Source organism: Scleropages formosus, chromosome 5 (assembly GCF_900964775.1).
Source record: "Scleropages formosus chromosome 5, fSclFor1.1, whole genome shotgun sequence".
NCBI classification, from domain to species: domain Eukaryota; kingdom Metazoa; phylum Chordata; class Actinopteri; order Osteoglossiformes; family Osteoglossidae; genus Scleropages; species Scleropages formosus.
This window is the reverse complement of record NC_041810.1, coordinates 35,728,051-35,744,373: the sequence shown is the minus strand read 5'-3', so window position 1 is coordinate 35,744,373 and position 16,323 is coordinate 35,728,051. Positions and strand designations below refer to the sequence as shown.

The window sequence follows — 16,323 nt, the reverse complement described above, 5'->3', positions numbered from 1 at the left end:
ACCTCAGTTTCTATTGCATAACATTCTGTATGACAGAAGCTGGTACAAATTTTCCTATTTTAAGAACAGTTCAGTTAGTTTTGGAGTTTTCGTATTAAGTTTGAAGAATTAAATATTGTTTTTTTTCAGATTCTTGAATGCTTTATAGTTTTTTGCTTCCCTGTGCTAGTCTTGGAACTGAAATGCTGTTTAAGTTAGTCATTTATATTGGCTAGAGTTTTGTTTTTTCGTTTATTGTTATAAGCAAAAATAGTTATCAACATCATAAATCCACCACTTGTTGCTCTACACTTGTCACATGGCGAGCAATGCATACCGCATGTGTCACACACACTTTCTGAGCCGCTTGTCCCATACAGGGTCGCGGGGAACCGGAGCCTACCCGGCAACACAGGGTGTAAGGCAGGAGGGGGAGGGGACACACCCAAGACGGGACGTCAGTCTGTCACAAGGCACCCCAAGCGGGACTCGAACCTCAGACCCACTGGAGAGCAGGACCCCGTCCAACCCACTGCCCCCCTGCATGTGTCACAATGACATTTAATTTCTTACCTTTGTAGTGACTCTGTATGTGATGTATGTCTCCATGGTTGAAACATGCTTCTTGGGATCATCAACAGAAACAAACAAGTCATGGGTTTCTCCATTAAGGTCATCATCCAGTTGAAGGCGATTAACAAGGGAGGAAGATGATGCTGGGCTAGATGTATCCACTGGAGTACCATTTAGGAGACTTAGGTCCTGGGGGGAAGAAACATATTTATTAAATGGAATATCATGGAATATCATTTTAAGGTTAGAGAAACATTACAGTAATCCATTAATCAACCAATGAATCAATGAATCCATCCATCCATCCATCCATCCATCCATCCAGCCAACAATTTTTAACAACTGCTCACCCAATGCAGTGTCATAGGACTCCAGACCCCTTCCCAAACACACAGGGCATGAGGCAGGGTACACCCTGAATGGGATGGTAACCCATTGTAGGAAACTTTCAGAAATAGACTCATTTACTGACATATTCAAACAGAAAGGACAATGTAGAGTCATCAATTTATGAGGAAACGAGCACCTGCAAGAAATTTGTGTGAACACGCAAACTCTGCAGACACAAGCAGGTCTGAACACACATCCAAACACACATCTCAAGAGCTGTGTGGCAAAAGCACTACATTCCAGTCAACTGTGCTGCAACATTAGGGTTACATCTATCTAAAGTGAAGAGGTGGGGAACAATGCTTAACAAATCAAACTGCAACCTAAAACAAGTTATCTGAATTCCTTAGCCAGTGATCTTTTTGAAAGTTATCAGTCTGGAATCAAGGTTGGCCATTTCAGCAGAACTGCCCTTCAGAAGCTGCGAAGTTAGCTCCCTTCCTTTCCCTGGTCCTTATTCTCCTTGACCTCTGTACCATGAAACACTGTGAAACACCTATTGTCTTCTTTCGAACAGTTTAGGTTTGGCAATGAAATTGGTTACATTTACATTTCTTTGTTTAGCAAAAGCTTTTTCCAAAGCAATGCACATTTCAGAAAACAATACAACGAGTGCATGATATCAACAGAATGAGAGATTTGGGTGCAGACACGTGATTCTTAAGTGAATCTAGTTTGTTTCTTTCTACTTTATGCACCGATGTTCATTGCACGAGTAGGTGCACACAACTCCGGATAGACTAATCCTGATCACCTTCCTACAATTTTTTTTTAAAGGTACACAAACATTTACATACAATACAAGAGTAGCAGCAGTGTTAAGGCTTATCTGGGCATGATCATAAAGTCACGGTGCATGAACATTTATACCATACATGAGCTCGAGAGATCAGCAAAGTGAGTCAAGAAAAGGAGATGAGTTTTGAGGCCCTTCTTAAGCGTACGGATATTCATCAGTTTAGAGAAGGGAATGTCATTCTACTACATCGGAGTCAGAGCCAAAAACCTTTATGCTTTTGATATAGGACCTCTTGTGCATGGGTCCACCAAGTGGGTTGAGGTAGAGGAGGGTAGTAGTCCAGTTAGGGTGTAGCAAATGATCAGGTGAGCATATCTGTTTATAGTTTTATAGGCCATAACCAGAGTCTTGAATTTGATCTGGACAACTATACAAAGCCAATGCAGAGATATGATGACAGGGATACATGGGAGTGTTTTAACAGGTCAAACATGACTGATTCTGCATCATTCTGTTTCAGCTGTAGAGGTTTGGTGACAGAAGGCAGAAGGACAGACAGGAGAGTGTTGCAGTAGTCCAGTTGAGATATTACCACGGCTTGGACCAGAAGTAGCACAGAGTTTGTTGCGAGATAAGGATGGTTCCTGGAGATGATATGCAGGATGTACTTGCAGGATCAGGTTGTGGCTTTGATATGTTCAGAGAAAAAAAAATTAAGTCAACCATTACTCATAGGCTCTTAGCTGATGAGGTAGGCAAAATTAGCAAGTTGACCAGTTTGATAGAGTCCTCAATGGAAAGATGAACCAGCTGGGAGGTGAAAGATTTCTGTTTTTGGAAAGGATTAGTTGTAGGTGGTGATCAGACATCAGGGCAGAGACATTCGAGCAACAGCCGGCAATGCATGAAGAAATGTCTGGAGCCTAAGGAAAAAAGAGCTGGGTGTCATCAGCACGGCAGTGGTAGTAGAATCCATGAAGGCAATGACAGGCAGAGGGAAGAGGTGCAGACTGAGAAGAGTAGGGGGCCCAGTACCCAGTCCTGTGTGATACTAGTTGAGTAAGGCTGAGGGGATGATCAGGAGCCCTGGCAAACCACTTGGTAGGATCTATTTGATAGGTTGGACTCAAACCATTTCTGTACAATTCCTTTGATGCCAGGCTGTCCAGGAGAGGAGAGCACAATCTACTGACTGACAGTGTCCAATGCTGCAGCCATGTCAAGGAGGATGAGGACTGAGGAGAGGGAGACCACTCTAGCCGACTGGAGAGCATCTCATACTACAACAAGTGCTGTCTCAGTGGAATGTCCAACTTTGAATCCAGACGGATGCACATTGAGGAGATCATTCTGGGTGATGAATGCAGACAGCTGGTCACAGGTTGCCTGTTCCAGTTTTTGACATAAAAGGAAGGAGGGAGACTGGCCTGTAGTTCCGGATTGAGTCAGGATCCAGAGAGGGTGTTTTTAATAGTAGTGAAACGAAGGCAATTTTGAAGGCAGATGGGAAGTAACTAGAGGAGAATAAGGAATTGATGATGTAGGGGATAAAAGGGATATGTTGCAGGAAAATGTCCTGTGGGAGAGGCAAAAAAGTCACATCAAAGTAGCAGGTAGTGACTTTGCGTGACAGCAGGTGGTCGTAGATTTAAGTTTCTGAAAGGGGATTAAAGGCGGAGAATGTGACTTTGCACGGAGATTCACCATGATCGGGGCAAGTGGATTCCGAGAACTTTGTCCACAATGGAGTTGAATTTGTCTCTGAAGAACAGCGTGAAACATTAGGTGTGAGAGAGGAGAGGAGGGGAAGAGGAGGGGAGAGTCAGAATGAGAAGGTGGAGAAAAGTCTGTGTGGACTGTTAATTTCAGAGTGTAGTTCATTGTTATAGAGGGTGGTTTTAGCTGAAGAACCAACAGAGTGGAAGGTTGCTAGGCATTCCTTGTAAACTTCCAGGTCCTTGAGAGTCTTTGATTTCCTTCATCATCGTTTTCCATCCCAGAGTTTGGTGGTATTAGCACAAAGTATATCTTGTAGTCAAGGGATGGAACAGGGGTGTGCTGCAAGTTAGAGGACAGAGAGGAGGACAGGACTGAGAGAAAGACACTGGTAGCTTTGTCTGTGGAAAGCTCAAAGAATTGTGCAGCAGAAGGGAGAAAGGATAGTGCAGCAGAGGAGAGGGAAAGAGGGAGAGAAATTTCAGGTTGTGCCAGAAAGTGACAAACAGAGACACAGAAGAAGAAGATGGATTAGTAGTGATGAGATCAGAGACGTGCAGCCGAGTAACAGAGAGGACAGGACAGCCATACTTTGGAGAGTCAAGGTCGAAGTGATTGCTGGCCTAATGAACGGCAAAGGACTGGAACATAGAGAAGCCAGTGGACTCCTGGAGTGACAGAAGGTACCTTGCATAAATGTCCCCGACATACAGGTTGAAGCCACCCTGGAGAATCAATGGAAAGTTGTCCCCTAGGAGAGAGCTCAACTAGAGGTTAAGGTCATCCAGGATGCAGCAGCGAAGGCCAGGAGGGTGATACAAAATGTCCACAATGAGTGTGATTAGGGCAATGATAGAGAGAACATGGAATTCAATTAGAGGGAAGGTCAAAGCAGGTGGAAAGAGGGAATGGAATATCCCCACTGGGGAGAAATGAGCAGGCCTGTGCCTCCACCTCTGCCAGAAGGATGAGGGATATATGAGAAGCAGTAGGTGCCAGAGAGGGCTACAGGTGTAGTTGTATTATCAGGGGTGCTCCAAATTTCTGTCAAGGCCAGGAGGTCTAGTGGGAGGTGGAAAGCTGAGGCTGCAATGAGGTCAGCCTTCCTAACAGCAGACTGACAGATTGCAACAGGATTGAACGCTTGACAGACAAGGATACAGCAGGTTGTTGTAACGGTGGGAGCGTCTGGATTTCTCATGATGGTGATATCGCGTAGTTTGGTTGCCACAGACAACTTTAATGTCAAACATTTTCTGCACCTGATCCCTCACACAACACAATGTGGACAGCTGAACTCACATAGTAATGGTAAACTCCTGCCGGTAGACTCTCGTCTTTGCACCACGAGGGTACCGCTATGTGTCACGAAAACAAAAACAAAGGGGCGGTGCAATTATTGTAAACACCTGAGTAATGTGCAGTCTACAGTACACAACACTATTGGATTTTGGAATTGCAAACACAGAAAGAAACAATCAACAAATGCATAATACACGACAGATTGCTTCAATCTGTATGCAGAATTACACAATGGAAATGTGGGCTGGGATACAGCAATAGAAAACAAACTTACAAAAACACAATTACCTGCAGTGACAATTCTCCAACATGAACATAAGCTACGTTGTATCTATTGGATAGATCATACAAGGTGGCTTAGAGTAGCTACCTGTCTTCCCCTCAGTCTCTCTCGACCATTGCTTTGCTATGCCTCCCACCCTTCTCCTTTCACACCCCTTCCCTTAGCTCTGTCATGAACTCTCATGGATTCTCCTACCATTACAACATTGATGATTTGTTCTGCCTAGTGTTCAGACCTCCATTTCACAAAACTTTAATGGTGCTAACTGGACAGAGGACTCTAAGACCATGTGTCTTTTAAAGGTTTTAGAGAAAATCTGAAAGGGTAGGAAAGAGCCAGCAATTTGTGTTTTTGAGGTGAAGAAAGTCTTCACAAATTTTTTGAGCTGTAGCACCATGTGGTCAGTCGTTAGTGTAAGTTTGGGGAAGTAAGTGTGTGGAACAGTCAAGCGTGAAAAGCTTCATAGTTATGACTTCTGGTTTTTGCTGCCTCTACTCTTTCAAAGAACCAGACAACAAAGGCACTTCCTTACAGTAATGTCAATAACACTGAAAAAACCAACTGGATTACAAGAGATTTACTCTAACTATAAATATACACTGCCTGGCCAAAAAAAAAAAAGTCACACACTAATATTTTGTTGGACCTTTTGCTTTGATTACAGCACGCATTCACCGTGGCATCATTTCAATAAGCTTATGCAACGTCACAACATTTATTTCCATCCAGAACTGCATTAATTTCTCGCCAAGATCTTGTATAGATGGTGGGAGAGTTGGACCGCTGCGTGAAGTCTTCTCTAGCACATCCCAAAGATTTTCAATGGGGTTAAGGTCTGGACTCTGTGGTGGCCAATCCATGTGTGAAAATGATGTCTCATGCTCCTTGAACCACTCTTTCACAATTTGAGCTGGATGAATCCTGGCATTGTCATCTTGGAATACACCCGTGCCATCAGGGAAGAAAAAAAAAAAAAAAATCCATTGATGAAAACACCTGGGCTTTCATTATATTCAGGTAGTCAGCTGACCTCATTGTTTGAGCACATAACATTGCTGAACCTAGACCTGACCAACTGAAGCAACCCCAGATCATAACACTGCCCCCACAGGCTTGTACGGTAGGCACTAGACATGATGAGTGCATCACTTCATCTGCCTCTATTCTTACCCTTGCCCATCACTCTGGAACAGGGTAAATCTGGACTCAGAACACATGACCTTTTTCCATTGCTCTAGAGTCCAATCTTTATGCTCCCTAGCAAATTGAAGCCTCCCCCCCCCAATTAGCCTCACTGAAAAGTAGTTTTCTTAAGGCTACACAGCTGTTTAGTCCCAATCCCTTCAGTTCTCCTCACATTGTGCGTGTGGAAATGCTCTTACTTTCACTATTAAACATAGCTGTGAGCTCTACTGTTTTTTTTACAATTTGATTTCACCAAACGTTTAAGTGATCTCTGATCACGCTCATTGAAGGTTTTTTCCAACCACATTTCTTCCTCAAAGATAATGGTTCACCACTATCCTTCCAGGTTTTAATAATGCGTTGGACAGTTCTTAACCCAATTTCAGTAGTTCCAGCAATCGCCTTAGTTTTCGTTGCTTGATGGAGGCCCATAATTTGACCCTTCTGAAACAGTAAAAGCTTTTACACGACTGCAGGATATGTCTTCCAACATGGTTGTTTAAGAAATAAGAAGCTGTTCACTGCATCAGTTAGGGTTAAATAACTTGTTGCCAGCTGAAACATATTAATCACTGCAGTAATTATCCAATGGAAGGCTCTTACCTATTTGCTTAGTGAAATCCAGGCGGTGACTTTTTTCTGGCCAGGCAGTGTATAACAGCGCTTAAGGTGCACCAATCACTGTGCACTTTTTGCTAAAACTGGGCAGCCATTTGTGATTTTGTGTTGTTTTACAGGCAGAAACAGAGAAAACCATAAGTACTGGAAAACTGGTAAACCAAAAACCCCAAAATAAGCAACAACTTTAAGAGGTTGCTGTCAAGGCTTTTCAGAGCATCTTAAAAGAAAATATAAAGAGTGGTATACATGAATGACAGACTTGAGGTACTTATTGCATGTAAGGGATGTGCGGCATGCTGAACTTCTAGTCTCATATTCATCTTTTGATCTGAAATAGAAATTTCTTGAATATGTCACAAAAGAAACCGATTTCACTTTGCTGTCCCAGTACTTGAGCTTCCAAGTGTACGAGTTTCATGAAAACTTTTCAAGAGTTATGGCTGTTTTTGCTGAAAAATTCACTCACTGAAACTGACTGGCAGCTAGGGCCTGGACACGTTGATTAATCAACAACATTTATACAACTTTTAAACGCCTTTGTCAACAGTATCTGTGTTGCACATTCATGCTGATCTATCCAACGAACAAAGCTGATATGTTTGTTAAAGGTTGAAAAAATGGCAGAAAATCAAAACCAAAGACCAAACTCATATGAGTTATTGAGAGAAAATTGCTCTTCTATAGGACACACTTTAAATGATTAAATTTATACAACAAAAAAAAAGGTTTAATACTGTAGCCCCAACAGTGGTAAACTGATCCAAAATTTCAACAAATTTGTAGTGCTGAGAGATCAAAACTATTTTTCTCAGTGTTCCTTTCCAAAGTATTCTTTAAATTTTCTCTAAATTGCCAGGCACCTGGCAACCACAGTTTTACCAATCAGCAGCTTTTAAAAAACAAAGTGGTTAGTCCAAAAAACCTATTGTATGTACCAAATTCGGACTGGAATAAATCAAGGGTTTAATCAAGGGTTAAAAATCAAAGGAGACTTTTTAAGGTTTCGAGCAAAATGAAAAATCAAACAGCTGAAATGAGAGGAACTACATGCACTCTATATCCTATATTACATGGACACCGAGGTCAAAAAAGTGTCCATTTTTATGAGAGTTTGTGTTATACTGCAATTAGCCATTTACAATTACATGTATGAACAGTAGACACCATACAGCTACCAGTTAGAAATGACATTGTGCTCACAATTACCTGTGCATGAATGGGCTGAAAAAAGACTGAAAGTAAATACATATGTATTTTGTTTTGAGAAACTGATTTATTTCATTTAAAAAAACTGCTTCCCCTTGAAGAACCCAACCTTCTTCTACAGCACCCTTGAGCACCGTACTTACCCTGAATGGGTTTGTTAAAAAATACAGTCGTATAACTGTGTAGAAGACTGTATGTTGCTTTGATGAAAAGTGTTCAATGAATGAACAACAAAAAAATTCAACTAAAAACACAAGGGTCTCCCTCTTAATTGTATTATATTAGGTATAAATTAGAAAGGTAGTTGATTGTACTGTACTAGATTAAAGATTTTTATTGTTCATTTATAGATCTGTGAGCTGAATAAATGAAAACTTCAAACGAAAAACCTCCTATAAGAATCTTTTTGAGGTATAGTACTGACCTAGTCCATTATTTGCTGTAATTTTCTCCCTCAGCTAATGTATTCATAGTACTAATAATTATATCAGTAAATATATGTATATGGCTTATTTACACACACTTTCTGAACCGCTTGTCCCATACAGAGTCATGGAGCCTACCTGGCAACACAGGGCGTAAGGCCAGAGGGGACACACGCAGGACAGGACGCCAGTCCGTCACAAGGCACCCCAAGCAGGACTCGAACCCCAGACCTAGGGGAGAGCAGGACCTGGTCCAAACCACTGCGCCACCACACCCTCCATGGCTTATTTATTGTTTTATTAACATTTCACTGCCTTATAACAGAGGACTCAGGTAAATGTTCAGCCACATTACTCAGATGATTGCAAATTTAAGAAAAGAATTGCAAACCAGACTATTTTAATGTCATTCTTCCAATGCAAATTCACAATATGTCACAAAGGTTCCCAGAATCTTACAAATTAAACATTGATTTTGACCACCTTTTTCTTCTTTTTTTATTCTTTTTTAAACCTTGAGTTTTTTGTAACATTACATTAGTAATTTTGCGGGATAACAGTATATGACTATTAAATGCATTTTTCACAGTGTAACATCCAGGGACACCCAAAATTGTTTTAACCTGCCACATCATGTTTTCTAGCCAGCTGAACCAACAAAACTATTTAGACCATTAGACAATTCTTTTTTTGTAGTTACTTTTTTGGCAGGTCAGGTTTTCCCAACTCTTCTCCTTAGTGGTTAATCTGTATCACACACACACACACACACATTTTCAGAACCGCTTGTCCCAGACGGGGTCACGGGGAACCGGAGCCTACCCGGTAACACAGGGCGTAGGGCCGGAGGGGGAGGGGACACACCCAGGACGGGACGCCAGTCCGTCACAAGGCACCCCAAGCGGGACTCGAACCCCAGACCCACCGGACAGCAGGACCGTGGTCCAACCCACTGCGCCACCGCACCCCTTAATCTGTATCAGTCAGGGGTTTTGTATAAAATAGAAATGTTTAAAAAAAAGCTGAGGGGGGTGCAGTGGTGCAGTAGCGCAGTGGGTTAGACCACACTCCTGCTCTCCGGTGGGTCTGGGGTTTGAGTCCTGCTTGGGGTGCCTTGCGACGGACTGGTATCCCGTCCTGGGTGTGTCCCCTCCCCCTCCGGCCTTACACCCTGTGTTACCGGGTAGGCTCCGTGACCCCGTATGGGACAAGCGGTTCTGAAAATGTGTGTTTAAAAAAAAAGTTTTTTCATTTACATACAGTGCCCTACTCTCTATTAAATTGACCAATAATGTATTGTCTTCATAAATTGATTAATGCATTAAATATATACCAACTAATGCATACATTATATGGGCAACAACAAAATCAAGTTTTACAGATCACACCACCACCTTTTGCAGAATTGCACTTCAGCTAAACATTGCTTTCAATTGTACTGTGTGGCAGAGATTGGCTATGGCGCAGCTTTAGTTATCAAGCTACCTGGGGCGGACTGACCATCTGGACTTTCTGGAGAAGTCCAGAACGGCCGTCCGTCCGACGGCTGTCGACCTGGCTGGTTCATCATCAAAGAAAAAGTGTCAAATTAAGTGACGTTGACAGCCGACAAAAGGGGGCGCTAATGCAATCTTTTTTTGCTTATAATAAACCGAAACTGACGCAAAGGAGAGTGGGCTCATGACGGCAAGCAAAAAACGTAAAGGTAAAGGCGGTTGGGAGAAGCTAAAAGAAAAAAAAAGCGAAGTCCTTAGAGAACGATGCTACAAAATGCAAAAAAAAACAGATGTTTGGCAATAGTGTTGCCAGCAGCAGTAGCTCTAATCTTGAGCCTGATGAGGGAAAGACAGCAGCAGTTGCTCCTGAGCCAATGGTTCTGGTAAGTTGCCTCTCAGGACAGTTACATCAGGTTACCTTTGCCCGCCTCTCTCACTATAGAGCATGTAGCCTATGAACAGCACTATAGTAAAGTCCCAGGACATCCCTAGTCCGAACGTTCACTGCTATTTATCACTCCGCATTGTCTGACGTGAATAATTCCATTCATTCATAACAAGATAGCAGCGATTCTACAACGGGTTACAACATTGCTACTGAGTTAGAAAATAGAGTAAATGAAGTAGCCTAAGGTGATTGCTCCGATTAACATGTAACATGAGAATGAGCGAGTTTGCAAATAATTTGTGCACACATGGTGGTCACTCTCACTCAGCTTGGCTGCAGCATGACTTTTCTCGTTGCGTGGCAACAGTAGACGCCAAAACGATATTATTTTGATCGTGGCATGTAGGCTAACCCAGCCAATATCCAAATTCACACCCATTCATCCCGTTTTAAATTGCCCACGAACTGGTCACGAACTCACATCAAAACAAACAGAATTTAACAGCTCTAATGGTGCTACGTGTCAGTTTGCATAATCAGGTGTTCTCAAGTTATCTATAGCTGAAATTATAGCAAAACATAGGCGATAATTCTCCCCAAGATTGAGATAACATCACGCAGACAACCATTTTGTTTGAAAATAAACCTAAAACAATGTGTTTGCTTTCCATAACATTCAAAGTGTTATAAGAATATATAAGAAATCTAAAAGTAATTTAGGATTGCTTTAATATTAAGTGACAGATGTTACACTGAGACTTATCTGAAATCAACTTATCTGTATTCATTTGCTTATTCAGGGTGAAGGTAGTTGCAGGAGCGAAAAGCATAGTGTCAGTGACACACACACACACACGAATACTCAAATTGTAGAATAGTTCTGTTGTTCTAGGTTTATGTTTATCATTATATGTCATATTATACATTTATGCATTCTGCTCTTTTTATATAGATTTCAAGTATTTTAGTTCATACAATAATAAATTTATTTCAATCACCATGGGTTTTGTGATGTTATTTGCCATAAATGCGATACATCGACTGCTGTAATATTGTGAGATAGTAGCAGCTGTTTGTAGTTGTGGTGTGGCCTATTTGGGAGGAAAATCCAGGGCCGTTTTTCACTCCCAGTCCCTCCCTGAAGCTACCTATATAAATACGCACCTGAACAACTCTTTCACTGAAACAGTGACATTTTATTCCTTTTAAGCTTTTAATTGTGTATATATACAGAAACACACTTTTTTGCAGACTGAAAGCTGTACAATTTTAGGAAATTTAAATTTTTTAATTTACTGTAATACCTCACTGGCACAATGGTTTTCACAGCAAAAAAGCAAACAAAAACAACCTATACTGTTAATGTATTTTATTGAATAATAATACTGGATAGCAATCCACAGGTATGGCATTGGGAACAAATGTAAACAGAACATTGTCCAAACATCAGCGATATGAAACACATGAAACAGTGGAGAGCAGAGCAGTAGAATGACACACAGCTGGATGTGACAGTGTATCCCACATCTCCTGTAACACCTTTGAATTCCTGTCAATGTGCCCTCCTTTCGTTCAACAATCTCCCTGGCGTGTTGAGTTTTGCTTAGACCTTTTTGCCTGCTCTGTATCCCTTCAAAGATTTCATTTACATCAAGCAAGATATTCCTCTTCATCTTTTGCTCTCTGGTCTCATTCGGCACAATTCACTTCTGGTGATTCCACCATTTTTCTTTTCTCTTCATTCAAGTGAACGCTGTACCACATTCATGCTATTACAGTAAGAGATTCACTGGTGGAGAAACTGTTTTTTTTGGTATGCACCCAAAAGATGATGGCAATCCGTTCTTCCAGAAATGCCCCAGAGCTCCGTAAAGGATTTGGAGGCCTTCATAGAACAAAAACATACATTTCCAAGCAGGCAAAGATACATGGAACTTTGGTTCATTTTGAATCAGAAGTTCCCAAATTGTTGGGTAATCAGATCACCTGCAATTAAATCGAGAAATAATGTTAACCAAACAGTAAAACACAAAAAAGTCTCATCAACTGCAAAATATTAAATACCACCTTTATTAAGAAATATCCCATTTCCATTGCATTAGTTTTCAATGAGAATATAAAACACATGGCATAGAAGAAGATAAAGTACCAGAGAACCTCTCTTCTTGAGAATCATTGAAGATAATTTATTTATAAAACTAGTGATCACTTACATATTTGTACCTAGACCTCACAAATCATAAATTCCAAAACCTTCAGACCACCACAGCCATTCTTTTAGCCTTGGCAATCTTTAATAATGCTGCTGATATAAATTAAGGAACAGCACATACTTCAGAGGAATTAAAAAATTTATGTTTACATTATACTAGAAAACAAGTCTTACCCTTAAGGAATCTCTGAACCCATGTCAATATCCACTGACTTGGACAGACCCAAAGTTTATGACTTGTCACCTCCATCCTGAGAAGTTCTCTGAGGAAAACATCAAGGATATTTCTTCTGACAGAACCCCTGAGAAAACTGACAAGAGAGAAAGATGTCATTAAAACAATGCAGGTCTATATAAGAGATATACTCTCAGTCAAGTTTTTTTTTTTTTCCTTTTACACAGATTACAATGCCAAAACACTTTTCATAGAATACAAAAAATTACCTTTCTGAAATCTACCAGGTCTTTGCAGATGAAGGGGATCACTGGAACATCGATCTGGTATTTCATCAAAAAAAGGCTGGAAATTTCTTCAGAGCACAAAAAAAAGAAAAAAAAACTGAAATATAGCTAGGGTAAGATGATCCGTTCAGGCTTCGGCTACCATGTTTTACGATGATGCCTCAGGGTTCAGAAGCATCTTTGCTCTGACCAAGTCCTAATACTTAATAATGGCCAAACTTCAGCAGCTCTTTGAAGTTCTGGGAACATTTGAAGCCACACAAAAGTGCCAAGATTGAACACATCTGTCCTGCTTGCTGATCCACAGAAGAACAGCGCGCAAGGAAGCACAAATTGTGAAACCAAGGCACCAAAACATTTCAGAACTGAAACGGTCCCACCCACAAACTTTCAACTGAGAGCTTAATTGTCTAATTCAAAACAGTGGAATGGCAAAGTTAAAATTTGACCTGTATCTTAATTGTAATGAATTTTGGAAAATTTGTTCAACTTTCTGAAATTGCTTATATGGTGTCACATGACCACTTCTATTAGATATTGTGCCTTTTATCCCTGTGCTGTATGTAGTGAGCACCTGAAATATGAATGTTTGACTTACAAAAATCTGCATTTATGATGAACGTAATTTAATATCATCTTTTCATAGTTTTTTTTTTTGGCAACAACAAAAAGTACTGGGAGGGCAGTATCAACTGCATGTGGAAAAATAGCCAACTTCATCCTTCAGAGGCCCCCTTTATGCTCCCTTATGGGTGAGGGATGTGTATCAAAGGGCGCTGTGGGTGCATGTTTGATCAGCATCTCTCTACATAGTCTCCTCTTTGTGCTTTCATTCTCTAACTCTCAAGTTCATCATAGCTACTCCAAGTGGGGAAAAAAACTTAATAAAGCGTGAAGAAAATCAAAATGCAAACACAAACGCGCACGCACGCACGCACACACAACCAATCGAGTGACCAGTTCTGCTGAACTGTGTTTGAGAGGAAACTGAAGAACATGGGGAGAACATGTGAACTCTGCAAAGACTGAGGAGTTCAAAGTCATGCTGAATGGCGCAGCTCAGCGTTGTGAGAAGCCATATCAGTGTGTCCACGGAGTGCAAATTTTTTTCCAGTTTTCACACATTTCTTTGTCTGTACTGTTGTTTTTTTGTATTAAAGGCTGAAATAATACATTAAATGCTTATCTTTGTGAGCATTTAAGCTTACTGTATATAGGAAGTGTAGCAAGGCAGACAGAGCATTATTAATAATAATTTCTAGTAAATTTAATTAAGGGAAACTGCTTAACGATGTTATGGCAACTAATGTCAATTATTGAGGTAACTGTCTGTTCTAATGGGATTTGGTGATATTCTAACAAATTACCCTTTTGGGGCTTCTGATGTCAATTCAAGAAATACACAAAGAAACTGACAATTGTAACTGAACATGATACTGAAAATTGAGGAAAAATTGAATTAGGCAGTAAGAACAAGCTGTATTCTTTTCTATTTCTCAAGCACAGCTGTACAGCTGTTATAATATCAGTAAACAAGACACACTAATTGTTTTTGCACTTCATATGCTGTTTGTCAACAACATTTCAAGCGCTTATCCTTCCCAGAAGCTCATCTCATAGCTGCCAACCCTCCTGGACTCGTTCCCATTTTCAACACTGAGCACGGAAATTACGATTTTGCTGCTAAATTCCGCCTTCAAACGAATAAATTAAGGACTGAATGAATGAATAACCCCCACATACTCGTTTCCAATCCGTCTTTTTAATCAGCATTTGTACAGAAACTCGCCCCATGAGGTCACCTTGCAAATGCAATCACAGCTCGGATTTCTGCACGCGCACTGCAAACTTTCTCCACCACACCCAAGCTTTGCAAAGAATATCCTCCTCCATCATACTAATCGCTCACCGACTAAGTGAGGGTTGCAGCAGTCCGGAACCTATAGCAGGTAGGTGCAAGTTTGGGGGGGGCGGGTACACATTGGATGGGACACCAGCTCATCACATGACAGCCACACAGATTCACACACTACAGGCAACACAGAAAATGGAGTATCCAGTTCACTGAAACAGCATGTATTTGGACTGTGGGAGGAAACCAGAGCACCCAGAGGAAACACACAAAGGCACGGGGAGCACATGCAAACTCCACACACACTGAGCTGGATTCAAACCTACACCCAAACAGCCCAGGGACAGTGAGGCTGCAGCACTACCCACTGTGTCACTGTGCTACCCTCTCATTGCCAGCTGTTTCTGTTATCACTCATTAAATGCTACTATGGATATCAAGTAGTTGCAGTTTGGGGTATGGATATTTTGATGGCAAAGCACACATTTCAGGACAGTTTTTATGGTCATACAGTAAAACTACTACAAAACGCATTTTTACAGCTTATTTGTCAGCTGTTTTGTTTGTGCAGTGTTTCTATTGTCTTTGTCCATAGTCTGCGGAGAAGCATTCAGGAAGATTTTCATGATACATGTATGTGGTACTTGTGTACACTCACACACGCACACACGCACACACGCACACTGGCTGAAGCCACTTGTCCCAAGTGAGGTCGCGGCAAGCTGGAGCCTAGCCTGGCAATGCAGGGCGTAAGGCTGGGGGGGGAGGGGACACACCCAAGACAGGACACCAGTAGATCACAAGGCATGCCAAGCGGGACTCGAACCCCAGACCTGCCAGAGAGCAGGACCCGGCCAAACCCGCTGCGCCACCGTGCCCTTCCAGTACATGAGTAGTTGGTGTAAATTACACGGAACCTCAAAGAAGGAGTGATGACTTCAGCTACAATGTTGATGTTTACCGAAGGCAGTGAAATTGAAAGATTTGATTTTCTCTGTCTCTGCATTTTTGGATAATCAGCTCTTCAATTCAACACTAACAGATAAGAAGCCCAAATAAACAATTAATAAAAACTAAATTTTTACTTATTTTGTAACACAGTAATGCATCACGAAAAACCCCTCGAGACTTTCTCCAAAGCAATGCACATCTCAGAGGAAATACAATTTGTGCATTACCTTAGGAGAAAGAGAGACAGAGTTGCAGACATGTGATTCTTAAGTAAACTTTGTTCTTTCCACTTTATGCACCGATGTTCATCGCACGAGTAGGTGCATAAAACTCAGAACAGATGATTATTGCTTCCGTTTATCCGCACAACTACACGAGAAGAATGCGCTATATTTAGCATTGGGTAAATGCAGTAGCAACAATAAACTTACCCGAAACACAGCAATGAACCTCCAACGCAAAATATAATGCACAACATTTTTATACATTTTAGATAATCTGGAATTATAATGCATCTTGAAGTTAATTAAAAAAATAAAACAG

At 41.1% G+C, this 16,323-nt stretch overlaps 1 protein-coding gene across 2 annotated transcripts in view; it reads right to left on the bottom strand.

Moving 5' to 3' along the window:
* snx30 (sorting nexin family member 30) overlaps positions 1–16,323 on the bottom strand; it is a 51,208-nt gene that overhangs the window by 30,720 nt on the left and 4,165 nt on the right. For both annotated transcript variants that reach the window (XM_018734370.1, XM_018734371.1), the window contains exon 2: positions 553–741. In XM_018734370.1, the coding sequence (XP_018589886.1) occupies positions 553–741 (189 nt within the window). The remainder of the gene's footprint in view (positions 1–552; positions 742–16,323) is intronic.